Below are 27,054 nucleotides of genomic sequence, written 5' to 3'. Positions count from 1 at the left end.
GAAGTGGCGGCTGACCCGGAAGTGGCAGCGCAGGGCGATGGCGGAGAAGTTCGACTCGCTGGAGGAGCAGCTGGAGAAGTTCGTGGAGAACATCCGGCAGCTCGGCATCATCGTCAGCGACTTCCAGCCCAGCAGCCAGGCCGGGCTCAACCAGAAGCTGTGAGACCCCCCTGCTCCCCCGTTCAGTGGCCTCCGCGCTGTGCGGCTGGGTCGGAGCCTGGCTGAGCCCAGCGGAGCAGCGCCAGCCCCTGGCAGGCGCCGTGGGGCCTTGTGGGAAGCGGGTTTGGGGGCACTTCCTGGAGCAGTGCTGGCTTGTAACAGCCCGGGCGTGAGCTGGCCCGTGGTGCCGCCTAGCCTGCAGGTGCTGTCTCGCCTAGGAGTAGTGAGGACGGGTGTGTCCGTGATGGACCAGTGCACAAATGTCAAGTAACACCTATCACGGGCAGAGACCAGATCTCTAACATGCAGTTGCATTGTTGTGTGAAGAGCAATACTTATGTCTAAATAAACTGTAAACTAAACTTTGAAGAATGGTATATTAGCAGTGATTCAACAGGAGGTAGTGGTGCCGAGTGTGCAGCCCCACAGGAAAATATACTGATTTCCAAACTTGTTTGTAGTATGTTCAAATCTGGGACATGTGATTGCAACAATAATCTGTTTTGTGACTGCCCTGGTGGGATTAATGATTCTAATTTACCTGTTTGGAAGGGACTCCTATACTCAGTATGATGTGTTATGTACCCAAGACTTCGATTTAGAAGTGCATTGGGAATCCAGGGTTACACATGGAGAAGGTGCCATGAGAATCTCTTCATTCTCTTGTTTATTCTGCAGCCTCTTGTAGGCAGCCACCCAAGAACAGTGAGATCAGTTATACATTATAGCTGTGAAAATATTGAAGGATCTCTGTAACTAATCTGGGTCTGGTTTTATAGCCACATGACTTTTTATCTTCCCAGGAATTTTATGGTTACAGGCTTGCAAGATATTGACAAGTGCCGACAGCAACTTCATGATATAAGCGTACCTTTAGAGGTTTTTGAGTAAGTAACTTTACATCTAGGGATCAACCTCCACACATCATCAAATTGAAGAGACAGTTAATCTTGTAGTGTTAGACATTTCCACTGCAGTTTTTATGTTTTGTAAATTTGACTTTAAAAATACTCTTTCCTTCAAATTCTTTTGGAATGAGCCAAATTATGAATTATCCTTGTATTTTCACATCTGTTTATTTTGTCATCTATGTTTGCATAAAATTGCATAACCCAAGGCTTGGAAAGATCTTATCTAATTCAGTGACTTGGTACTATACATAGCTTTCCATCTCACTCTGTTTCTTTATTCAGGATTCAAATCTTGCTTTAGATTACAAGTGAAATTTAGTTTGGTTTTTATCAGAGCCCCTGTTTTTGTACACCATAATCACTGCATATATTTACATAATTGGCCATCAGCTGTTAATTGGCCCAAACTAGATCAGTGAGAGTATAACAGGTGAATGGCAGAGCTATGTGAGTCATCTTATATTGTTCATTGAGTTAGCACATTAGTCATCCAATTTCATGAATTCTAAATTACCTCAAATATGACAAGCTGAGAGATGTGTATAGTATTGCTAATTGTAGATGGCTAAACCAGGTGGTCTCAAAACTTTCTTATAGTTCAGTCCACATTTTAATAGTTTGAGACAATATCTTTCAATTTATTTTTCAATCACACAACATCCTTGTGGCTACTACAGTAATTGTTTCTATGGCATAGTAAAATTAGGGAAATACTTATGCCTTTTTAGCACTTTCTAACAAAGTAAGTGTGACCTTTTTAAAAGAAGTTAACATACATTCTCTTCCCCCTCCCCATCTCCCCAGTTTGGTCTACTCAGTTCCTCTTGATCTGCTTTATTCCTTTCCCCCTGTATACCACTTTGCTATGGTTGTCACATCACTTTGCTTTACTCTCACTGCTGGTCCATTTACTGATGGTGACTCCTGTTTCTTCTCCAGCTTTCATGTACTTACTGGTGGTCTGGAGAGAGTTAGCTAGTCACATTCTACAACCCTCTAGACTCTCCACAAGGAAAAGTCTGGACACTTAGGCCACGTCCAGACTAGGAATTAAAATCGATTTTAGATACGCAACTTCAGCTACGAGAATAACGTAGCTGAAGTCGAATTTCTAAAATCGAGGTACTCACCAGTCTGGACGGCGCCGCATCGATGTCCGCGGCTCTCCGTGTCGATTCCGGAACTCCGTTCGGATTGATGGAGTTCCGGAATCGATGTAAGCGCGCTCGGGGATCGATACACCGCGTCCAGACTAGACGCGATATATCGATCCCCGAGCAATCGATTTTAACCCGCCGATGCCGCGGGTTAGTCTGGACGAGGGCTTAGAAGCAGCTGGTCATTGAAAACCAGGCAGGTGCTCCTTGGATCACAGTTTAGGAGCTGCTGGCCTAATCCACATATTAGAATGCATGCTTCAGATGGCAGAATACAAAGCATGCTTGTATATTACTTTTACTCAGTGTAATTGAGCTTCTCATTGCTGTATTTAGTGAAGATGAGGAATATCTTAGCCTACGTGATACACTTACACGGCATCTTTCATATTTTCAGATACATAGATCAAGGTCGTAATCCCCAGCTTTACACTAAAGAGTGTTTGGAAAGGGCTTTGGCTAAAAATGAACAAGTAAAAGGCAAAATTGACACAATGAAGGTAAGATGAGTATAATGTATTAAAAGTATAATTGTGTTCTTTATAATAAGAATAGGAACCATATTTGTTAAGTATTTGTAAGCCTTGTAATTTTTTTTTTTTTTTTTTTTTTAATTTGCATGATTATCAGATTTTCTTAAATGGGTTGCACTGGGTCTTATCTCCAATCTGTTTGTTTTAACTGATAATGCTGCAGCCTGTCTTGTAGTTATGGTCTCTAATTCTATAGTAAGGTTAAATACAAAATCAAACTTTCATTTCTTTAGCCATAACACACATCTCATCTAATCTTCTTTATACAGTCTGTTCATAGAGCTGCTACCTCTTGTAAAGTGCTTTGATATATAATGATGGAAAGTGTGCTGTGTAAGAGCTAGTTGGTTTTGTTACTACTGCTATTCCATAGACACTGAATATGTGTAATTTCCTAAGTATGGCTATGGTGTGCACATTCACCATTAAACAGTTCTAGGAATAGAAAAACATGAAGGATACTCTCTAATTATCTCTTTCTAATAAAATATGATGCTTTATCCTTGTATGACCCAAATAGTTGACAAAAATTCAGGGTTCTGTGGGTTGTATTGGTCAGGAGAAGAAACTGATGATGGAGCTTGGTATCTTCAGTGCAGGCCTCTTTATTTACAAAGAATTTAGGAAGTCATGTTTCCCCCGAACACAGCAGGAATCAAACAGGGGAGAGTTTCTTTGCTCACAGTTCCAAGCCTCTTTCAGCCAGTACTTAGCCCAAAAATCTCTCTAGGCTTTTATCATGCTCCCAGGCAAGCCTTTGTCCTTGACTTTCTGCTCTTTTGCTGATTTTGTTGTGTGTTCTTACTGCTTCCCTGTCTCATACACCGCTGCTAAAGCAATACTTAGCAAAGCCTCTCCACTCACATGTGCCTTACATGTGTCCGCGTTTTGGCTGTAGGCTGCTATTCCCCCTTTCTGGTTTTGTAAAGCAGTTGTATATTTCTTCCACTTTTCCTGAGTGAAGGACAGCTTTAACCACATCAGTTTCAGCAAGGTGTATCCCAACCCATAACAGTATTTTCTCCTTGTGTGATGCTAAAGGGATTAAATCAAACTTAAAAAAACCCGAACCACTCTTAAACCCATGAGTGGAGGACAATTAAGCTTTAGCAGTAACAGTAGTCTGCACTTATTCCCCTTAAATAGAAGCATTGTTATGTTTTCAAAATCTTGTTTGGCCTCATTGCATTTGGAACACTGGTGTGTAGATAAGTTTTAGATGTATAACAAAAAATTGTTTTACTTAACAACAAAATTAATAAAAGATGTATTTTACTATCCTCAGTGGGAGATGAGGCACAGAGTAGCAGATGATGTTTATTTTTAAAAAACGGTTTGACTTACAGTTCTTGAATTAGCAGTTTCTTTTCAGTAAGAGCATGGCCATCCTGTTACATAATGTTTAATCAGCCGTAGGAATTCATTACTGAAAGATTGAGACAGTTTAGCAAGATTCAGGAAAAAATCGTCAGCTGAAGAATAGCTAGATTTAAAGAGACACAGAGAACAACAACATGCATGCTACAAGACATCAATTGATCTCCAGGTTTCAGTGGTCTGTCTTCATCCTCATGATGTGTAGCCTTACATACTTGTCTAAGTGAATTATTTTTTATTCCTTCTGAAGTGCTGGGTGTAAGATGCTCCTTTTGGTTCAGACTTGGTGAACCTATTGTGATCTAGCATAATATTTTTATGTTTAACTATACAAGTCATATTTCTGATGGAAAGGGTGTGACTGGAGCATGCTGTACGCTGGCTATATCCAGTTATTGGATACCATAGCACAAATTAGAGAAGCTCCTAGGCTGCTTTGTCTGGTTTCAGGGCTGGGGTAAAGATTCAGGAAGCCATAATTGGTTGGGTCTCAGCATCTTTCCCTTCCTTATTAAAGATTCCCTACCTTTGTCCTGGTGATTGTGTGAGGGAAGAAAACCAGCCACACTTTGCTAGGTGCTTCCCTGGTTTCAAGCAGTATCAATCAAACTTCTGTCCTTTTCTCCCTACAGCTCCCACAGCCTGGCAGGGAAGTCACAACTATTCTCTCCTTCCCCTGTGCTGTAGCAAGCAACTACTGGATGATTGCTGAGCTGCTTCAGGGAAGGGACAGCAGTTGGTCAGAGGAACTTGGCTCACATCAGAGTTGCTCTTGGGGCTTGAAGAGAAGAGCTAGGTAGCATTAGAGGAAATAGTGGAAAGGGGGCTGAGTCAGGCCTCTTAGGGTATGTCTACACTGGAAACTTCAAAGTGCTGCTGCGGGAACGTTTCCGCGATAGTGCTTTGAAGTGCAAGTGTGGTTGTGGAGGTGGATTACCTCCGAGCCCTTGGAGCCTGGCTCCCAGCGCTCAGAGCTTGTCTACACTACATTTTATAGCGCTCTAACTTGCTGGCTCAGTGAAAAATCACCCCCTTGAGCGCAGCAAGTCTGAGCGCTTTAAAGCGCTAAGTGTAGACAAGCCCTTAGTTTACAAGCTTCAGGACATGGTTCAGCACATTTTCAATTAATAAGTAAGTGCTAGTTTTCTTCTTTAAAATGATAGACTTGAGGGCCACAAATTGGACACCACTGCACCAGAACTTATCAAGAGTCCAGTTTCCTTACATTTCTTGAATGAGTTTGATTGCTAGTTTAGTTTATAGAAAATACAAAATACTTGAGTTTGCCTCAGCAAATAGATTTCGGACGTTAGTATGAATAAAGGTCTTGTAGGACTTGTCTTTCTGACTTGAATACTATTCAGTGGGGTCAAGGAATGATAGACCTGGTTGACTATTTATTTGCAAATATTTCAGTGAATAACTTATTCTGTTTGACTGGCTCCAATAAATGGCCAATTTTTTAATTTTTATTTTTATGTTCTAAAATCATCTTTTTTCATTCTAGAAATTTAAAAGCCTATTGATTCAAGAGCTGACTAAAGTCTTCCCAGAGGACATGGCCAAGTACAAAGCTATTCGAGGAGAAGAACCTCCTCCTTAAGACTGCCTTTGGTATGTTCTAAGATGCCTAATATTTTCATGGAACTGATCATCTCCTGTTGTGAAAATGTTGAACTTACTGGACTGAGGAAGAACTTAAGTTTTCCTACTAGGTGTGTTCATGTATGTCATGGTTATGGGCTGTGAGGGAACTTGATTACAACTCACTGTTGTTGTTTCTTTTTAATTTATTTATTTTTTCTTTTGGAAGCCATAACGTTTTCCTACAGACTTTTATGTGTCTAAAGATTGTATCTGCTAATGTATTCTTTCTGCAAACGTTGTTTGGGGCATAAATGTGACTTGCAAGCTATTGTGCATCATTTCTCACAAAGTACACTTCTAGTATGAAAGAATATTTATATCTATAGATAGATAGATATAGATATCATCTCAAATGATCAGGTGCCAGACTGTGGATAAATACTTCTTTTGGAAGCTACTTGTACTTGATTATTAAAATAGGCTACAGCCTATCTCATGGGGGAAGTAAGAATTGACTGCTATTAACTAAGCTGTTCCTGACAGTTTATAAAAGCATGACTGGACAGGACTCTTCTCTTTTTACTAAATTTCTGCTGAAATGGAAATCCATTGCCAGGTGCTGTACTTCCATGTAACTTTGTCAACCACAACCAAAAAGTCCCCTTCAGTCCCGTGAATTGAAGGACAGGTGACTGAGGATGGGAAAAACTGAATTTTCAAGGATGGCCTCCCAGCAGTGCTTTATATTTTGTACAGCATTTGATGCAGAACAAATCTTTTATTAAGTGTATTGCATTTTCTGTGGGCAAAATATATAATAAACACTTTGAAGTGAATTTTGTTGCTAATTCTTCTAGTATGTTTTTGTTCCATACCATCCCAATATATTTTTCAAGAAAATAGTAGAGAAAGCTTGTACAAATTAGCACAAGGCTCAGAATAATAGAAATCATGTTAGCATATTTAAGTCTTTTGAGAAGACATAGATTAATTAGACTGAATTACACCTGAAAATAACTTGTTACTTGGGATAATCTCTGTTTTTAACCAAAATTTTTAAAATGCTCTCATGGTAGGTAACTTTCTTGATTACAGTGGTATGCGTTTAAGTAGTTCCAACTAGGTTTTGAAACTAATTTCATTTGAGATTAATAGGTCATGTAGTTATATGTTCACAGCTACTGTTTGTTGTAGGTGCTCCTTCTTGCAGGAAAGATTAGTTTAACAGGATCACCATGCAGTGCTGTACTGTACATAGTGAAAGGCTAGCTTCACAGTGGAAAAGGCTGAAAACATCCCTACTTTTCCCATGTTAGGAAGGCGTTCCAATAGTAGCGGATATGCCTCTTGTTCTAATACTTAACATTTCACTGATGTTGGTCTGTATATTGAGATTTAATTTCAGTTTGTTTTAAAATCTTGCTCAATTATGTGATCGCGCTTGTTACTGTAAAGCAGCTCACTTACCAACAGCATAAATAGAGCATACAAATGTTATGTTTGCATTTGTTTCAGGTCACTTATATAACTCATGAATGCCACACTTGCACGTGCAGCATCTGCAACTGTTCTAGCTCCTGTTTATATTTAATAAAACTAGAAACAGCAATGTTGGCGGTACAAGTTTTCCTAATTAACAAAAGAGATGGTAGGAATACAGGTGAGTTAAGGCAGTATAAATTCCAGATTGCAATAAGTATACATACTCTTAAATTACATTAATTTATTTTTAGCCATATTATCTTTTTTGGTTTATCCTTCCTCAAATGGTTCTATTATTAATCTGAAACATATAAGTTCACTTCCCAAATTCTTTTCTAATCAACCACAATAATGAGTATTTGCCTTCTCACTATAGTTAAACTATCTTATTTAGTTATAAATTTTAAACATATCTACTTTGTTTAATTTCAGTCAACTTACACATTTACATAAAACTAATAATAGACACGTAGGGAATGTCGTCATTTTGAATTTACACCTGAATCCAGTTTTTAAATCAGAACTGAAATCTGTCAGTTTGAAACTGTGTTCAAAGATGCAATGGATCCAACTCTGTCTCATTACCTCTTGAATTTTAAATCTATTTTGGTTTATAAAACTCGGTGGTAAAGAATATAAACATAAAAAAATATAGAATATAAACACAAAATCTTCCACTTACCTCCAAGGGACACTTTTTTTGTTGTTCATAGAGACAAGCAGTATATTCTCCCAATCCTCTGGAAAAGACTTGTTTAATTGTTTTCTTATTCTTGCCTCACATGGTTTTAAAATGCCCTGTAAGAGAAAAATGTGATCATGGTGTATCTCTAGCTAACCATTGATCTGACTATTTTGTCACTTACTCATGATGTTCCCTATTGGGGCCAAAATCTAGTTCTATATATACAATCATAAAAGACTAGGGTTGGAAGGGACCTCAGGAGGTCATCTAGTTCAACCCCCTGCTCAAAGCAGGACCTACCTAAATCATCCTAGCCAGGGCTTTGTCAAGCTGGGCCTTAAAAACCTCTAAGGATGGAGATTCCGCTACCTCCCTGGGTAACTCATTCTAGTGCTTCACTATCCTCCTAATGAAATAGTTTTCCTCATATCCAACCTAGACCTCCCTCATTGCAACTTGAAACCATTGCTCCTTGTTCTGTCATCTGCCGCCACTGAGAACAGCCTAACTCCATCCTCTTTGGAACCCCCCTTCAGGTACTTGAAGGCTGCTATCAGATCTCCCCCTCCCTCTTCTCTTCTGCAGACTAAATAAGCCCAGTTACCTCAGTCTCTCCTAGTAAGTCATGTGCCCCAGCCCCCTAATCATTTTCATTGCCCTCTGCTGGACTCTCTCCAATTTGTCCACATCCCTTCAGTAGAGGGAGGACGAAAACTGAAATGATACTCCAGGTGTTGCCTCATCAGTGCTGAATTGAGGGAAGTAATCACTTCGCTCAATCTGCTAGCAATGCTCCTACTAATGCAGCCCAATATGCTGTTAGCCTTCTTGGCAACAAGTGCACACTGTTGACTCATATCCAACTTCTCATCCACTGTAATCTCCAGGTCCTTTTTTGCAGAACTGCTCCTTAGCTACTTCGTCCCCTGTCTGTAGCAGTGCATGGGATTCTTGTGTCCTAAGTGCAGGACTCTGCACTTTTTATTTTTAGAACATAAGAACGGCTGTACCAGGTTAGACCAAAGGTCCATCTAGCCCAGTATCCTGTCTCCCAACAGTGGCCAATGCCAAGTGCCCCAGAGGGAGTGGACCTAACAGGCAATGATCAAGTGATCTCTCACCTGCCTGAAACAGAGGCTAGGGACACCATTCTTTACCCATCCTGGCTAATAGCCATTAATGGACTTAACCACCATGAATTTATCCAGTTCTCTTTTAAATGCTGTTATAGTCCTAGCCTTCACAACCTCCTCAGGTAAGGAGTTCCACAAGTTGACTGTGCGCTGTGTGAAGAACGTCCTTGTATTTGTTTCAAACCTGCCACCTATTAATTTCATTTAGTGACCCCTCGTTCTTGTATTGTGGGAATAAGTAAATAACTTTTCCTTATCCACTTTCTCCACATCACTCATGATTTTATATTTGCTGAACCTATTCAGATTTCTTTTGGGACAATCCTCCAATTTGTCTAAGTCACTCTGGACCCTATCCCTACCCTCCAGCATATCTACCTCTCCCACTCAACTTAATGTCATCTTGGAATTTGCTGAGGGTGCAGTCCATCCCATCATCCAGATCATGAATGAAGATGTTGAACAAAACCGGCCCAGGATTGACCCCTCAGCCATTCCACTTGATACCGACAGCGAACCAGACATTTGATCACTAGCTGTTGAGCCTGACAATCTAGCCGCTTTCTGTCCACCTTATATCCAATCCATATTTTTTTTAACTTGCTGGCAAGAATACTGTGGGAGACAGTATCAAAAGCTTTGCTAAAGTCAAGTTATAGCTCCCATTTCTTATGATTTTTGTAAGCAATATTAACTGTAAAAGTAAGAAAATGAGATGGCTTAAGTTTCATTTTTCTTGTAATTGTGCGAAGGATGTTAGCTCACTTTTTCGTATTAAGCATGTTTATACCCTTCTTTCAATTGATCATTTGTTAAAATTGAATAGTGAGGTGGTCACTTTTTAAAAAATATCCCTCACAATTACTGATTTATTTCATACCTTTCCATAATTCCAGCACACTGGAAATCCAGTGATTTCCTGTGAATATTTTTGATTTATTAGATAATCAGTTATTGTTCAAGATGACATAATGATGGTTGTTTGCCATAGTCACCATTTTTCAGTTGATAACCATTTGATCCAATCCAGCAGTCTAATTCTAAGTGAAGCTGGCAGTGCTGCCTATACTTAGTTATCTAACACTTTCCATTATAAGACCCTGTTTTCAGTTGCTTATAACTTTAACCAACTGTGCTGAAATTTTCCATGCTGGGTGTTTGCCTCAGGCTACATTTTATTTTGAATGTTCAGTTATTTCTGATAAGGAGGACAGAGATGATTATTTAAGATTGAGCTGTCTTTGCCAATGTTTTTTAAACAATTTTATGCTTCAGTAGGGATTTGGATAATATCTTTGGGGCAGAGACCATCTTTGGCATATATTTGTATAGTGCCTAGTACAGTAGGGTCCTACTCCATGACAGGGGCTCCTAGGTGGGTCATTTTGTGGTCAGAAATGCCTTTTCCTGTCCCTGTGAAAATCTATCCTTATGCTGCCAAATTATAGACCTCTGAAAACTGCCGTTTGCACTCTTGAGTAGAACAGGAGCAGAAGGGACAAGAACAGAAGAGGATAGATTTTTGGGGAGGTCACGGGTGGAAGACATGTTAGGGAGGAGGAGCGGAAATAGTTTGTAACACTACCCTCTGTATTCTGGAGTCCAGTATTCTTGAGTCCCTTCACTTTTCTGCTAACAATAAATAGCTGTGAAACTCATAATGTCTGATGGTAGTCATCATGATTACATAGTGATTTTTCTGTGGGATCAGGCCTCATTCAGTGCACAGTTTGGATGGTGGAAAGGAATGAATCAAGAATGTAGTAAATGAATTGGAAGCTGTGTAATTAAAAGAGGCAGCTAGTGAAAAGATCTTCTTGTAATTAAGCAAAGAGTCCTGTGGCACCTTATAGACTAACAGACGTATTGGAGCATGAGCTTTTGTGGGTGAATATCCACTTCATTGGATGCATGTCTTGTAATTAAGGCAGTCAAGTGTGCCCTGGGAGAATAGGATTCAATCCCTGCCTTTGCCAAGAGTCCTCATGTAATACTGGGGAAGTCAAACCTTCACAGGTAGCTTCTATGCATTCCTCACTTTCTGGGTGTTGGTGTCACTAGGTAGAAATCTCCTTGCTTAAGGCCTATGTCAACCAAAGTACCTCCATGTTAGAAGCCTTTGGGTTAGCCTCACTAAACTTGTGTAACCTTTTGTACTAAAATGTGACTGTAACTTTCTGTACTAATGTGCTGACTGTAACCACCTGTGTTATAAGCTAACTGCTAAAACAATAGGGCCGTAGTTAGCAAGGTGGGCTAATACTAGACACTGCTCATACTAGATAAGATAAATGAAAAGCAGATGTGATGGCCAAGGCCATGTGCATGAAAAAGTAGCCCACACAATGAACAGCATAGAAAAAAAGATACAAGGGGGGGGGTATAAATACTAGTGCCCTGCCTGTGTGCAGTGTGCAGGATTTAAGATTATTATTTCTCTCTTGCACCTTATTTGAGCTCAAATAAACTTGGTCGTTTGCTTCTCCACCCTGGTGTGTTCATTGGCGCTAAGCACTCTAGGCAACGAACCCCGCTGTTGCTTGCCTCTGGCACTTTGTGTGTCGGCAACGTGGGTGTCCAATTTTGAGATATTTAAAACCTGATTTGCAAAAGTGCTGAGCACTCTAACTGAAATCAGTGTAAGTTATTCTTTGAACAGCCCAAGGCATCCCAAACTGGGCACCTCAAAAAAGTGAACTTGATTATTTTGACCTAAATCTCTGTATATCACTTCCCCATTTTACAGCTGGGAATAATTATACCAACTCACAGGTGTGGTTGAGATAAATTAATATTTGTGAAGCATTCAGATGTTGACAGTGAGCACTAGAGAAAAGCCTATAAGCAAATATATAATTTTTTATTTGGTGCAGGGTTTGCATGATTTGTGGTAAATAAGGCTGCATATTGAACAGTGAGGGTAAAACAAAATATTGAACAGCTATTAACTGGCCTGCATCCATCCTGTACACTGAATGAGGCAGAGGTCCTGTAGAAATCCTGTAATTAAAAGCTGAATCATGATGCATATGCAGAAGGGGAATGGCCCAGGAAATCTTATTCTGGCATTTTCTAAGTTTTTGAGTGGTTGACTTTGCAACCTTAGTCGTCTTTTAATGTAATATAAAAAAAATTACAATAGCCTTAAAAGTAGTATAACCGTAGCCTTAGCAAGACTGGGCCTTCATTTTCCTCTGAGCTGTAATGACTCGTGTCTCAGTTTCATGTAAATCTTAACATTGATTCAGTTGATTCTGTCTATTTCTTGGGGATTAATCATGGGAAGAACTGGTACCAAAATACAGGTTGACCCTCTCATTTGGCACTCCCTGGTCTGGCAACATCCATGGTCCGGCATAGGTGCTGACTCTGTGGGTGTTCTGGGGCTAGAGCACTCACGGGGAAAAATTAGTGAATGCGGAGCATCCACAGGCACCAAACACCCCCCTCGGCCCTGTGTTTACCAACCGCTCCTCCCTCCCAGTGCTTCCAGAGCTCTGCGAACAGCTGATTCGTGGCGTTCAAGCTCCGGGAGGGTGTGGGAGGACCTGGGGCCAGCATCGGAGCCCCTGGGTGAGAGGCCAGTGGCTGGGACCTAGGGCTGGCATTGGAGCCTCTGGGCAGGGAGCCACACTGGGCGCCAAGCCTGCGGGTGCTGCAGCACCCCCCACGCTCCTATTTCCCTTGTTTATGGAGACCTGCTGGCACTCTGCATTGACTTCCTGTGGTTCAGCAAATTCTCTGATTCTGCACCAGTCAGGTCTCGAGGGTGCTGGACTAGAGAGGTTCAACCTGTAGTATCTTTTGAGAGTATTCACTTTGTTACTGCCTAGTAATGATAGGAGCCAAATATCCCATTTATGATCTTTTTATTAAATTAGTTGCTGTGATTATCTTCAGATGAGAATCTTCAGTCTGGCATTTTGTCCTACTTTTTACCCAAACTCCTTTTTCATCAATTTTTATTCACGCCAACATCTTGTTTACTGCTGCTTTGCCGAAAATTGAGCCACATTCTCTTATGGCGTTGAATAATTCAGGGATTGATTATGAAGTGTTTGAAGTACACATCTTTTGCATAAAGGCAAGTTTTCTGATACTTCCTATTTTTTTCATTTGTTACTGGTTACTTATGAGTTTAGTGAAATAATTGACAGGGTGAGAAGTGTGGGTGTTGTTGCTGCTGGTCTCAGGAGCTCCTGTGTATTGGCACCAGCAGGGAGTACAGCTTGCTGATTCAGCAGACCTCAGTGTTCATAAAGAAAGACCACCAACTTGGTTTGGTGGCGAAGGTGCTTGGCCAGGTTTATTGTTGACAAAGCACAGTCCTAGTACCCCAGCTCAATCAACATAGCATGATACTGTCCCCTAGGCCAGTACAAAGTGGTCCCTCTGACTTCTGTTATACATTAATACAAACAAGTCACCTATTACACTCGAGGGATATGTCTTCGCTACTGGCTGGATCAGCGGGCAGCAATCAATCCAGCGGGGATCGATTATCGTGTCAAGTCTTGATGTGGTAAATTGATCCCTGAGCGCTCTCCCGTCGACTCCTGTACTCCAGCTCGGCGAGAGGCACAGGCAGAGTTGACGGGGGAGCGGCAGCCTTCGACTCACCATAGTGAAGATACCATGGTAAGTTGATCTAAGTACATCGACTTCAGCTACAATAGTCACGTAGCTGAAGTTGCGTAATGTAGATTGATTTCTCTCCCCTTCCCTCCCCCTAGTGTAGATCAGGCCTAGATGTTGTTAGTTACCAGCCTTATACTCCCTAGTTTGAACAAAACGGGGGTCTGTGTCTCTGTAACATCTCAAGTGTTTGTTTACCTAGTTACTGGAGAGGTCTGGGTTTTCTAGTACTATCCTCGCTGGTCAGAAATGTGCTTACTTGGTTAGCTAATACCTGGTGTGTCGCTATTCTGCCAAGGCTAAGTCCACTTTGGTTCATACCTTCAAGGCTTACAAGAGTAAATCTGAAAAATGATTTAAAAGTAAATAAATTACATCTTGAATTCTAGCCATTGACTTGTCTTTCAGCCTTGGCAGAAGGAGAGGGTTGTTTGGCAGCATTCATACCATGAATTCTACCAAGAAACCTGTTTTGCCTAAGGCAGAATACATTGGAAAAATAAAACAAGCTTTTTAATCAAAATATAAAATACTGCTGTTCGAGGGACACAGGCTAGCCTACATTTTTAGACACTTTTAATGTTAAAATCTTGTACAACTTTTATACTTTCAAACATTTAATGATATTGGTCTGTGAAAGGCGTGATTTATTTTGTCCACTCCTTCCTTCAGGATCAAATAGTGGAAATCCTCCATGCATTGGGCAGTTTGTTTCTTTGTATATCATCAGTAATTTCTTCCAAAATAAACAAAGATACAGATTTTAAAATAAATTACATTACACTCATCAGGGTATGGTGGTTTATTTTTCAAGTAATTGTTTGTTTGGTAATTCTTTCTGAAAATTTTATGTTCTGTGTGTGCTGAGTTAACTTTTTTTTAATGCTTTTGAGCTTATTCAGATAAGAGTAAAAGTTTTTATTCTTTTCTGACTCTACTTGTCCTTTTCCATGTAAACTTTAGTTGAATGCAGTAATGCTTCAGCAACATTCATCTTTGTGCATTTCAAATGAAAATCAACTCCCCCCTCCCCAAAAAACAAACAAACAAACCCCAAAACAAAGCATCAACGCTGGAACAGGCATCTATAAGTGATAATAAGTAGGCTAAGTCTTCTGGCTTTGTTTCCATATTCAAAGTACTCTTGCTTAGCATACAATGTAGCCAGTTTTATTGGTTAGCGTGGTGAGCAACTAGTCTCTAATTTCAAAAACAAAACACTTAATTTGAAAAACAGGCCTGCTTAAACTTTTGCGTGTAAGGAAATGAACAGTTAAGCTGCCCACACAAATGAGTTAAAATACAGAAATGCATATATCATCACAACTTTGAAAGCAAGGAGTTTTTGTTTGAAGGTACAAGCTGGGAGGTCAATATGGTCTGAACTACAGAGAAGCGTATTTTGTTTTGTTTGTTTTTTGTTGTGTGTGTTGTTTTTTTTTTTTTTAATATATATAATCTCCTCCAACCAGGGTGGATGGATGGATAGGTTTAATTACCAATTAAAATCAGCAAGTAGAAAATCTTGATATAAATCAGTTTTAATCATGTTTTCCATTTGTATTTTGTAGTTATTTTCCTAAGCGTTTTTCATTGCTGATTTAAATTGAAACTAAATGCAGTTTTTACACTAGATTTGACACCACTTTTGTTAACCAGGAGGATACATTAACTATACATTTAACATACTTTTGTTCAGATTCTTGATTTCTGCATTTTTATTGTTAAATTTACTAGATAATTAACTTTTTACTTGTGATTTGAATCAAGCTGCATTTAGATGGAAACTGGAATTCAATTAAATTGTACAGACAGCATTTTAAAAGTTTTATTAACAAAATGTACTGGATACATACAACAGATGAAACAAAGTGTTTCTGTACATCAGAGCTGAAAGTACTGACAATTGAAACAGAATATTAGCATTAACTGCATTGTAAAGAGTGAAAATAATGTATGTATTTTGTGCACTACATGACAAAATGTACCATATTAATAAAGCTTGACCTTAAGTTAGCTGTTTTTTCCCCAGATCTGTGTATAAAAATCCCATTTTTAACTCCATTACTTAAAATTCGTGAAGAGGTCTCATTGATTCAGGATCTCTTTGTATTTATTTAAATGAATAGATTATACTGTATTTAGGGCTTAACACCAGCTTGCCATAAATTCAAACTTACCTGTAAAAGGATTACTTTTTAATTTAAAAGTTTTAATTAAAATTTGTTATAAATAAAGCAATTTATACAAAACACTGATTTTTATCTGATTTTCAAATATTCTGCAGTCTTTGTGAAAACATTCTCTTTTTTGCCCAAAGAGGAAGTCTGGTAATTTTCACACCAAACCAATTTTCCAAGCCAAAGTTATAGGAAGCTTGCTTTGACATAACTATAAAGGAGAAGCACCTCTCCTTTATAGTAAGTTTACATATTGCAAGCCTTTTTTTTTTTTTTCCTCCTCCTCTGTATTTGAATGCTTATGCAGATGTGTCCTGCCTGCTGGATAGGAGCTCCTCTGTTAGGGCTTGTCAGTAATAATGTAAATTGCCCCTTCCCCCTCATCTCATAAGACCCTCTCCATTGGGGTATTACTTCTGGGGCAGAGATTGGCACGTGGCTGGAAGGAAGGGGTGGTATATGACTTCACTAAGAATGCCACTCCCCCCTCCCCCCACTTGCTATCCTCTACAAATTGGTGTCTGTTCCAGCCCTGTGTGGTCACTCTTGGTTTTGGAGAGGTCTATCAGGGCAAGTTTCAGGGTGGGATGACCTGTCTGGAAGTGGTGTGCTCCCTCTAAGAACTCCTCCTACTGCTCTATACCAGTCCGAGCAGATTCCAGCCCCATAGGACATTCTGGAAGAGAAATGTGAACCAAGCAGAATAGCTATTGCACAAGTAGCTAGGCCAGATACTCCGCTCTCTGGAGTTTAATAATTGGCTGGTCAGCAGCATTACCCCTGGAAGCCTGTTCCACGTAGCAAGGAGTTATCTTGTTTCAAGGGTGTGTTTTCAGAAATCATGGAAATGCTGAGAGGAAACATGACAGCCTTTATCACCCTTGTGAAAACTAGGAGATTAATTGTGAGTTATTTAGCACCCTTAGAGTTAAAAGTGCTACATTAGCAACAGTTTTGAGGAGAAGGGAGTGGCCACTGTTGGCTGGGTACACTGGAACCTGACAGCGAGACCCATGCTATTGAGAGTCAGACTGAGTGTGATGCCCACCCACCATCTGAAGCTGTGGAAGAAGGCAACCAAACCTCCTTGGAGTCACAATTGGACAAAATGAATGAAGATGATGTTGCTCTGGTAAATAGACTGTACAAGTGAAAGTTGGGGGAGGGTTGTAATGGGGTAGGAAATGATCCAGGTTTTTGTAAATCTAAAATAGGACTTAAAGATATTTCTTTTTTGAAAAAATCTGTGAACAGTTTGCCATCACCTTTCTAGAGGCCTTTGAGAATCCTCTAGGACTGCCTGGAACAGATTCACTCTCAGTTGGCATATTATCTTGCATCGGCTGGATGTTTGGTGGCGTTTTTTGTTTGTTTTATGCCTCTGACAGAGATCAAGAGGCGACCCTGGATAAGAACAAAATGGAAGAATGAGCAGCTTGGAACCCTTGGATGGGGCGGGTTCACAATGTCCATTTTCCACAGCGGTGGCTGTAAAAATGTGTTAAATCATGTGATTAAAAGATTTTTGTTTAAATTTGATTGTGACCCCTCCATACTACTGTTAGTAAAAGACTTTACAACCAACAGCCATGTGTACACAGGAGGGTCTGGTAAAGAAAATATTACATCTCCAGGAAAGTCAGCAGCTTCAGAGGCATGAATCTTCTTTTTCAAGCAGCCAACAAACATAGTAATTCTTTGAATAGAAGACAGATAACAGGTTGGATTTCAGAGCAAGATGCTTACACGTTACACAAACCAGTACAAGTATGTTTTTAAAGAAATAAGACTGTTACTTCAGATGTGATGCAAATTGCAGGCAGTGGTTTTAAGTGGATATGTAGCAGCTCTCCAAACACAACAGTGCTGTGAAGTACATTTTAACAGTGATATACATTCTATACAAATATGCTTGAGCCTAAAAGACAAGATAGGGGTGAAATATCCAAGGTCTTTATAACTATATTTTCAGGGACAATTGTATACCTTACATTTTTAAACGAACCTTTAAGCAAATTGTTAAAGTAACATGCCCACCAGTTTGTTACTAATGAAGTCAAAGTAGGGGTTGTGGAGTGGTCTAACAAAACTTTAAAATCTAAGACTGGGAGATATATTACAACCAACAATACCTTTCACTACATTGATGATGTGTTACCAGAATTTATAAAGAGTTATATATAGTTCTTTGGAAACTTTGATTGTATCAGACCTTTATCTGAAAATATGGAAAATGGTTTATGGAAAACGTTTTAAAATAAATCAGTTTTCTTCCTCGTTTAGAGAAGGCCACTGTATTTAAAATAAAAGGAGCTTTTGCAAAAGGCTATGAACAAACATTTATCACTGAAATACTCGTAGTGGATGAAGCCTTAACCAAGGGCCAGTGAACTATATACCAATTAAAAGATTGTGGAGGTGAGATAGTTACTGGATTTTTTTACTCTGAATAATTACAAAAAGTTAACCCCCAACAGGATAGGATTCATAGAATTGAAAAAGTCCTAGCAGAGAAAGAAAGGGTGAGGACAGAAGTGGCTACTGGTGAAATGGTTGGAGTGGCCTGATAAATTTGTTGGGTGGAACACATTTTCAACTCTGACAGTTAGTTGTAAAAGAAAACAATTATTTCTGTAAAGAGAAGAAAAAATGAATTGCTTTGTGTAGCAATTCCAGCTCTGAGATTTTTCTTCAAAACAGTAACTTGAACTTTGCAGTACAGCAAGTTAAGCCCTTGGATCACGCAGAAGCCTCAGGGGATAATGGAAATACAATACCCCCACAGTTGGAGCAGTGTCAATGAAGCTACCCCTTCTGAAATTGCCTTTGGAGAGAAAAATGGAGTTTCAGCCTATGATGAGGCTATTACTTGTCTATACCCAAATTACTGGATTATATGAATAATACTGTGGCTAATCATCCAGGGGAACTACCAGAGGTGGTCATAAAGTATGACCCTGTGGGTACAAAAGTTAGACTTAAATCCTCTGATGTTGCTTATGCTTTTTTATAGGCAGGGAGCTAGCTAATATATTGGGTTTGGCCCCCAACTGCAGTGTCAAAAAAAAGCCCCTTCTCAAGAGAGATTATAGGGGGTTTCAACTTTTTGTATCTATAGACAGACAGTGTAGTTCACTAGTTTATGGGGGACTTTGTTGCACTGCGTCCTCATCTGAGGAAGGATCAGAGAGTTTGTCACCATCATGTATGATAAACAGCATTAGATCACAGCCAGTAAACATCACATCAATACCATCACCATTGAAATAAAGACAGACCTGAACAGACATCTCATTATGCTTTTGGCAAAGTGATCATCAAGCTGCACCTACTCCTGGAGAGAGAAGGGTTTTTAAAAAACAAAATGCTGTGTGGACCTGAAAAATTACAGGGACCCAACCATCTACAGAAACTTCACAAAGCCTGGGCTGGATAGACCCTTCCTGGATATCATAGAGGGAATGTTCTGTAACTCATTTAAGAAGGAGGCAGCAATTATTAAACCCGACATAAAAACACACACAAAATATAGCCAAAAATGTAGTAGGCCATGTCTCCTGAGCATCTCTGGATAAGGCTGGCCTTACAGGATTGGCAAGATCTAATGTATATTAAAAGGATACTCAAGAGAAAGAGAGGTGTGATGCACAGGGTGCCCAAAACTCTTTAAAAAGAAGGGCTTTGACATGCAGGGCCAGCCATAAGTGAAAGACCAAAAGGAAACCTGGGAGAAAGAGAAAACACTGTCCACCTGATAATTAACATGGCTTTTTAATCAACATAGCTTTTGTTCACTGTGGATCTGAAGAGTGCATCAAATTCAAACTCAACTTGTTTCAAATAGCCCCGCATAGACCAGCATTGAGAAAAGCATATAAATTGAAGTACCACCTCTGTTGGCTGTTGCAAAGAATGCCCCACTTATCTATTCTATAGCTGGGAATGTCTTAGATCAGTGGTTTTCAAACTTTTTTTCTCGTGACCCAGTTGGAGAAAATTGTTGATGCCCGTGATCCAAAATAATTATATCTTTTGACTAGAATTTTCATAAAATCATAATATTGCAATACATTCCAGCTTAACCCACTTTACAGAACTAACACTATAAAAAGCCATTGTTTTTAAATAAAAGCGATCAGATTGAGTTTCACTTACTTAATGTGACTGGTGGGCCTGTTTGTTCCTCATGATCTCATTCCAGTCAGGATCACAGGATGAAGGAGCTACCCGCATATCAGGTCCATTGTTCAGTTGGTTTCTTTCTTTGGTTTTTAATCATGTCAGAGTTGAAAATCCCACTTCACACATGTAGGCTTGTTGTGAACGGCAGTATAAAGAGGACACTTAGTTTACTTAGCAGTGGATATTCTTTGGAAACACTGATCCAAAATGATGACAAGTTTATTGACTTGTGCCGTGCTTTCAGTGTGTTATCACAGGTGAGATGCAGCAGTTCATTCTCTTATTCAGGCATCAGATTTAGCTCCATTGTTGCCTCAGGTTTTTCAAAAGCAAAAGGATCTTTCACCCAGTGTTTTTCATTCAAATATTCCAACTTGTTTATTGAAATAGCAACTAAAAGTGTCAGAAAGAGCAGCGAGATGTAACTCTATGATAGTTTTCATTTCATTCACTTATTCCTCACTGGTGTTTTTCTCCTCAATCTGTTGTAACAGTGTTGGGGACATGTAGTAGCCAGGTCAATGACTGTTCATACCTGCGTGCCACAGTGCCAATGACTTTTGAATTACTTGTATCTCTTCACAATATTGAAACAAATCATTGGATCATCATCCTAACTTCATGTTTAGTTCATTTAAAATAGAGAAAATGTCAGCAAGATATGACAACTTTATTAAGCAACTGTCATCATCAAACAAAGTTGCCAAGCTAGACCGTTCCACCACCAAAAAACCACGAGTCTCGTTCCTGAGTTAATATACCCTGGTAAGCACCAGACACCTCACTTCAGTGTGAAACAGTAAATGCATGTGTTCTGCTCCCATGTCTGAACATAGTGTTTCAAAAAGTCTACTGTTAAGTGCCCTTTAATGAAGTTTACGATTTTGACTGCTTCCTTCAGTACTGCCATAAAATCAGGAGGAATATCCCTGGACGCCAAAGCTTGGCAGTGAATGGAACAGTGGTTCCAAACAATGTCATTGCCAGCTGCCTCTCTGATTTTTTTCACAACTGCAGTGTTCTTTATGGTCAGATTTGCTGCATCGTCACTTGTTATTCCATTCCAGTTTGTATTTTCCAACTACATAGTCATTCAGTGCGGCAAATATCTGTGCCCCTGCTGTATTCTTTGGGAGAGTCAGACAATACAGCAAATCCTCCTTAAAATCATCTTGCTATATGTACCATAAACTAGCAGCATTGCGCAATCTGAATTGTAAGTACTTTTATCAAGTTATATAGCAAAATCCCTGTGTCATAGTATATTTCCCCAATCTGAACCTTAGAGTCCAAAAAATTGGGGTACGAGCATGAATTCCTCTAAGCTTAATTACCAGCTTAGATCTGATACACTGCCACCACCCAAAAATATATAGTGTTTTGGGGCACTCTGGTCCCCCCAAAAACCTTCCCTGGGGACCCCAAGACCCAAATTCCTTGAGTCTTACAACACAGGGGACTAAACCATTTCCCTCCCCGTCTCCTTTCTTCCTCCCAGATCTTTCCCGCCCTGGGTACACTAGGAGATCACCGTGATTCAAACTCCTTGAATCACAACACAGAGAAATCAGGGTGGTTCCCCCCCTTCTCTCCCCCTCCCTTCTCCTTCCCTGTTAAGTACAGACTCAATTCCCTTGAGCCTCAACAAGGGGAAAAAATCAAAAAGGTCTTAAAAAGCAAAACTTTTAATAAAAAGAAAAAAAAGTAAAAGTTATCTCTGCAATTTAGATGGTAAAAGTTACAGGGTCTGTCAGCTTATAGAAACTGGAGAAAAAGCCTCCTCCAGCAGAAATACAATTTAAAATACTTCCAGCCAAATACACATTTGCAAATATAGAAAACAATCAAAAGACTATAACCGCCTGTTCTACTTAATACTCACTATTCTGAATATATAAGAGACCGTAGCAGGGAGATTGGCAAGAAACCTGGTTGCACATCTAGTCCCTTCCAGGACCCAGAGAGAACAAAGCCAAACCCAAAAAACACAAACAAAGCCTTTCCTCCACTGAGATTTGAAAGTATCTTGTCTCCTGATTGGTCCCCTGGTCAGGTGTTTGGTTCCCTGTTTGTTAACCCTTTACACGTAAAAGAGACATTAACCCTTAACTATCTGTTTATGACACCCTGACTGACTGTAAGCGCGCTACAATTTGAGCTTCCAAATTCTCTGCAGTATCATGTATTCGCCGAGACACTTCGTTATCACTGAAAGGAATACTTTTCAATTTTTCGAAGGACCTTATCATCAAAAACTGTCCACCCCATATCCACAGATACTGGAAGAATAACTTTTTCAGCAACTGTATGGGTCATTTTTGCTTTTGCCACATGATATTCAAATACGATGCCAGTTTTGCTTTATCATTCAAGGTGGTTGACCAGCTGAGAACATGACCTCCCAGTGCTTCCTTTGAGAATAGTCCAACGGTTTATCCACAAGTTTCTGTATGTTTTATTTCTAAATGTCTCCTCAACTTTGATGGCTTTAAACTCTTGTTTGCAAGTAGTTCAGTGCAAACAACACATTGGGACTTTGGTTCTTGGTTTGCTATAGCACAATTGAATAAGCCATATTTCAAGAAATCAACAGTGTACTGCCTTGACCATGATTTTTTTTCTTTTTAGTTGGCTGTTCAGATGAGTTAGAAACAGCCTGTTTGTTTTTACTGCTAGAATTTTCTGTTGTTCATAGCGTACTTACACTTTCCTTCACAGATGTTGATGGATTTGATGGCTATGTTTCCGTACTTCTTTTTCTTATTACAGAATGATCCATGTTTTCCAGCTTTTGGGGGGGCTTATCAGAAATCATGCAAAAATCTTAGTCTCCATACAGCAGTGGGTGGATCGGAAAAGCAATTTAGGGGATTATATTCAAACTGCATTGTCCACGTGTGTAGTGTGTAACACGTAGTAACTGTAAGATGCAACTCTGTGCAAATACCGGAAACACGATGTTATGCATGTATAATTGTAATGTTATTCTAATGGTGTTGTAATCAGTGTTCCCTCTAATTTTCCCCACTCCTGTGTGGAATTAATCTTATTTGCACCAATATGGAGGTGATGTGTGATAAATCACCTCCGTATTAGTGCACATAACAAAATTAATGGGGTGGGACTGAGGAGTTCGGAGTATGGGAGATGGCCCAGGGTAGGGCAGAGGGTGGGGTGCGAGGGTGAGCGCTCTGGCTGAGGGTGAGGGCTCTAAGGTGGAACTGGGGATGAGGGATTCAGGATGCAGAAGGGAGCTCAGGGCTGGGGCAGAGGGTTGGGATGAGGGGCTGAGGGGTTCAGGGTGCAGGAGGGAGCTCAGGGCTGGGGATGAGGGTTCAGATGAGGGGGTGAGGGCTCTGGCTGGGGATGTGGGCTCTGGGGTGGGGCCAGGGATGAGGAGTTTGGGGTGCAGGCAGGGTGCCCCAGGGCTGGGGCCCGAGGATTCCCCCAGCCCTCTCCCTGCCGGAAGCAGCTAGTTCCGGGGGAAGGGGCCCTCTCTCCCCCTGCCGACAGGCAGCACAGAGTTCCAGGGTAAGGGCCTCTCTCTCCCCCTGCCGACAGCAACAAGCTCTGGGGCCAGGGGAGAGGCCTGCAGCAGCCCTAGACGCCCCAACTTGCTCCCCTCCCCAGTTCCCACCCACATCCTGCCTCTCTCCTCTCCAGGTCCCTGCTGCGCATGGCAACAATCATTGTAATTTGAATCAGCAAGGTGACCCAGTGCATCACATTCCGTGACCCAGTACTGGGTCACAACCTGTACTCGAGCAGTGTTTGGGTTGCGGGTGGTAGCTGTTGTTGGTGGTGTGGGAGGCGGGGGACTGGTGCAGAGCCCTTTCCCCTAGTCCATCTCTCCCTCTTTAGCTACCATTACTGTTGCTGCCCCCTCCCCCACCACAAACATTGCTAGAGGCCATTTTCCACTCTGTGGCCCAGCTGCTTGCCTCCTCCCTCTAATCACCTGGGGTTTTGCAGCAGCAAGCAAGGTTTGCTGTCTGAGCACTCGTGGGCATGCTTTTCTTCTTCCTACTCTTGGTTTTGTCCTCCCTCCCTGGCTGCATTTGGTTGGTGGGCTTCCTTCCCCCCGCCTCGCCCGCCGGCCCCCCCTTTGCAGCAGTTTGCCTCCTTTCCCCATGCTGCCTGCCCTGTCCACTCCCTTTTGGCTGTTCTGTTTGTTCCCTTTTGCCTGGCCTGGTTCCCTAAGGGCTTCTTTCTTTGTAGTTCCTTTGTTAGTTTGTTTGCCCTGCCCTAATCCCAAGGCACTAGCTTTGTTGCTAGCCCCACCCCTAGTCTCAGTTTGGTTTTCTTTGAGCCCTCCTTGTTATTGGTCCCCCAGCCTGTGCTTACCCCACCCCTCCCTTCTATCCTATCGCTGCTGTTCGCCCCTCCCTTTTGGCCCTGTTTGCTTGTCCACCTGTGCCCCTTTCTCTAGACTTTGTGATTCCCTTCCCATTTAGTTGTCTCCCTCACTGCTTTTCACTCCCTTATGTTAGTTTAGTTTCTTTCCTCCCCAGTGCAGCCAGAGGAGCCAGTTCTACAATTTTGTGCTGGAGGTTGTGTCCCTTGGTTTCCTGTGTACTTCTCTGTCGCCCCACCCCCCTCCTGTTTCCAGCCTAGCGGGGAGGAGAAGTGGCCTCCTTTCCCTTTCCCCTCTCCCCTTTTGTTTCATAGAATCAGAATACTAGGTGGAAGAGACCTTGGGAGGTCATCTAGTTCAACCCCCTGTCAAAGCAGGACCAACACCAACTAGGGCTTTGTCAAGCCAGGTCTTAAAAACCTCTAAGGAAGGAGATTCCACCACCTCCCTAGGTAACCCATTCCAGTGCTTCACCACTTTCCTAGTGAAATAGTATTTCCTAATATCCAACCTAGACCTCCCCCACTGCAACTTGAGACCATTACTCCTTGTTCTGTCACCTGCCACCTCTGAGAACAGCCTTGATCCATCCTCTTTGGAACCCCCCTTCAGGTAGTTGAAGGCTGCTATCAAATCACCCCTCAGCTCTTCTCTTCTGCAGACTAAATAAGACCAGGTACCTCAGCCTCTCCTAGTAAGTCATGTGCCCTAGCCCCCTAATCATTTTCATTGCCCTCTGCTGGACTCTCTCCAATTTGTCCACATCCCTTCAGTAGTAGGGGGACCAAAACTGAACACAATACTCCAGATGTGGCCTCACCAGTGCCAAATAGAGGGGAATAATCACTTCCTTTGATCTGCTAGCAATGCTCCTACTAATACAGCCCAATATGCTCTTAACCTTCTTGGCAACAAGGGCACACTGCTGACTCATGTCCAGTTTCTCATCCACAGTAATCCCCAGGTCGTTTTCTGCAGAACTGCTGCTTAGCCAGTCAGTCCCCACTCTGTAGCAGTGCATGGGATTCTTCCGTCCTAAGTGCAGGACTCTGCACTTGTCCTTGTTGAGCCTCATCAGATTTCATTTGGCCCAATTCACCAATTTGTCTAGGTTACTCTGGACCCTATCCCTACCCTCCAGCATATCTCTCTCTCCCACAGCTTAGTGTCATCTGCGAACTTGCTGAGGGTGCAATTCATCCCATCATCCAGATCATTAATGAAAATGTTGAACAAAACTGGCACCAGGACCGACCCCTGGGGCACTCTGCTTGATACCGGCTGTCAACTAGACATCAAGCTGTTGATCACTAGCCATTGAGCCTGACAATCTGGCCAGCTTTCTTTCCACCTTATAGTCCGTTCATCCACTCCATACTTTTTTAACTTGCTGCCAAGAATACAATAGGAGACTGTATCAAAAGCTTTGCTAAAGTCAGGATATATCACATCCACGGCTTTCCCCATATCCACAGAGCCAGTTATCTCATCATGGAAGGCAATCAGGTTGGTCAGGCGTGACTTGCCCTTGGTGAATCCATGCTGACTATTCCTGATCACCTCCCTCTCCTCCAGGTGCTTCAAAATGGATTCCTTGAGGACCTGCTTCATGATTTTGCCGGGGACTGAAGTGAGTTTGACCGGTCTGTAGTTCCCCAGGTTCTCTTTCTTCCCTTTTTTAAATATAGGGACTATATTTGCCTTTTTGCAATCATCTGGGACCACCCCCGATCGCCACGAATTTTCAAAGATAGTGGCCAGTGGCTCTGGAATCACATCAGCCAATTCCCTCAGCACCCTTGGATGCATCAGATCTGGACTCATGGACTTGTGCATGTCCAGCTTTTCTAAATAGTCCTTAACTTGTTCTTTTACCACTGAGGGTTGCCCACCTCCTCCCCATAGTGTGTTGCCTAGTGCAGCAGTCTGGGAGCTGACCTCATCTGTGAAGACAGAGGCAAAAAAATCATTTGAGTACTTCAGCTTTTTCCACATCATCTCCCCAGTGGTTGTTCCTGTCCCTCCTCCTGCATGGCAGGTGTTTTTGAGGGTGGGACTTCCCTGGGTCGTCCTGTTGTCCTCCCCCAGCCTGTCACCCATCCACCTCTATGATGGCTGTCTCGACCGCCTCTGCCAGGTCACCCACCATCTCTGCCATTGAGGCCCCAGCTGTGACAGGCACAGGTAGGGACTCCAGGGACTCCGCTGCCGCTGTGACCTCTGCCTCCTCCATCTCTGGGGAAAGACTTTTGGCTGGTAGGAAGGACTGGGGAATGAAGAAGGGTAAGAGGCTCCTGTCATAAACAGATAGCTAAGGGTTAATGTCTCTTTCACCTGAAACACCTGACCAGAGAACCAATCAGGAAACCGGATTTTTTCAACCTTGGGTGGAGGGAAGTGTGTCTCTGGGTCTTTTGTCTGTCTGCCTGTTTCCTCTGAGCTTTGGAGAAGTAGTTCTATTTTCTAGTCTTCTGTTTCTAAGTGTAAGGACAAAGAGATCAGATAGTAAGTTCTATGGTTTCTTTTCTTTGGTATTTGCATGAATATAAGTGCTGGAATGCTTTGATTTATATTCTTTTTGAATAAGGCTGTTTATTCAATATTCTTTTAAGCAATTGACCCTGTGTTGTATCATCTTAATACAGAGAGAACATTTGTATTTTTTCTTTCTTTTTATAT

The 27,054-nt window shown here is 41.4% G+C and overlaps 1 protein-coding gene across 3 annotated transcripts; it reads left to right on the top strand.

Moving 5' to 3' along the window:
* Nucleotides 1-25,979, top strand: MED10 (mediator complex subunit 10). Of its 3 annotated transcripts, none has more exons than XM_030551667.1 (5): nt 1-159; nt 963-1,046; nt 2,625-2,727; nt 5,645-5,751; nt 25,951-25,979. In XM_030551667.1, the coding sequence occupies exons 1-4, from the start codon at nt 38-40 to the stop codon at nt 5,738-5,740; spliced, it is 405 nt and encodes a 134-aa protein (XP_030407527.1). In that variant the 5' UTR covers nt 1-37; the 3' UTR covers nt 5,741-5,751; nt 25,951-25,979. The 3 variants fall into 3 exon arrangements, with proteins under 3 accessions (XP_030407527.1, XP_030407526.1, XP_030407525.1); XM_030551666.1 differs by lacking the exon at nt 25,951-25,979 and adding an exon at nt 7,240-7,623; XM_030551665.1 differs by lacking the exon at nt 25,951-25,979 and having other exon boundaries at nt 2-159; nt 5,645-6,570.
* The last annotated feature ends 1,075 nt before the right edge of the window (nt 25,980-27,054 follow it).

This window comes from Gopherus evgoodei, chromosome 2 (assembly GCF_007399415.2).
Source record: "Gopherus evgoodei ecotype Sinaloan lineage chromosome 2, rGopEvg1_v1.p, whole genome shotgun sequence".
Taxonomy (NCBI): Eukaryota; Metazoa; Chordata; order Testudines; family Testudinidae; genus Gopherus; species Gopherus evgoodei.
Note: the sequence above shows the minus strand (reverse complement) of the source record. Positions and strands in the feature narration are given on the sequence as shown.

Bases quoted from the DNA above. Each gene is read 5' to 3' on its own strand.
- MED10 (XM_030551667.1), top strand. From the start codon at position 38: ATGGCGGAGAAGTTCGACTCGCTGGAGGAGCAGCTGGAGAAGTTCGTG. The intron at 160-962 runs GTGAGACCCCCC...TTATCTTCCCAG, and splicing joins GCCGGGCTCAACCAGAAGCT to GAATTTTATGGTTACAGGCT. The intron at 2,728-5,644 runs GTAAGATGAGTA...TTTTCATTCTAG, and splicing joins GCAAAATTGACACAATGAAG to AAATTTAAAAGCCTATTGAT.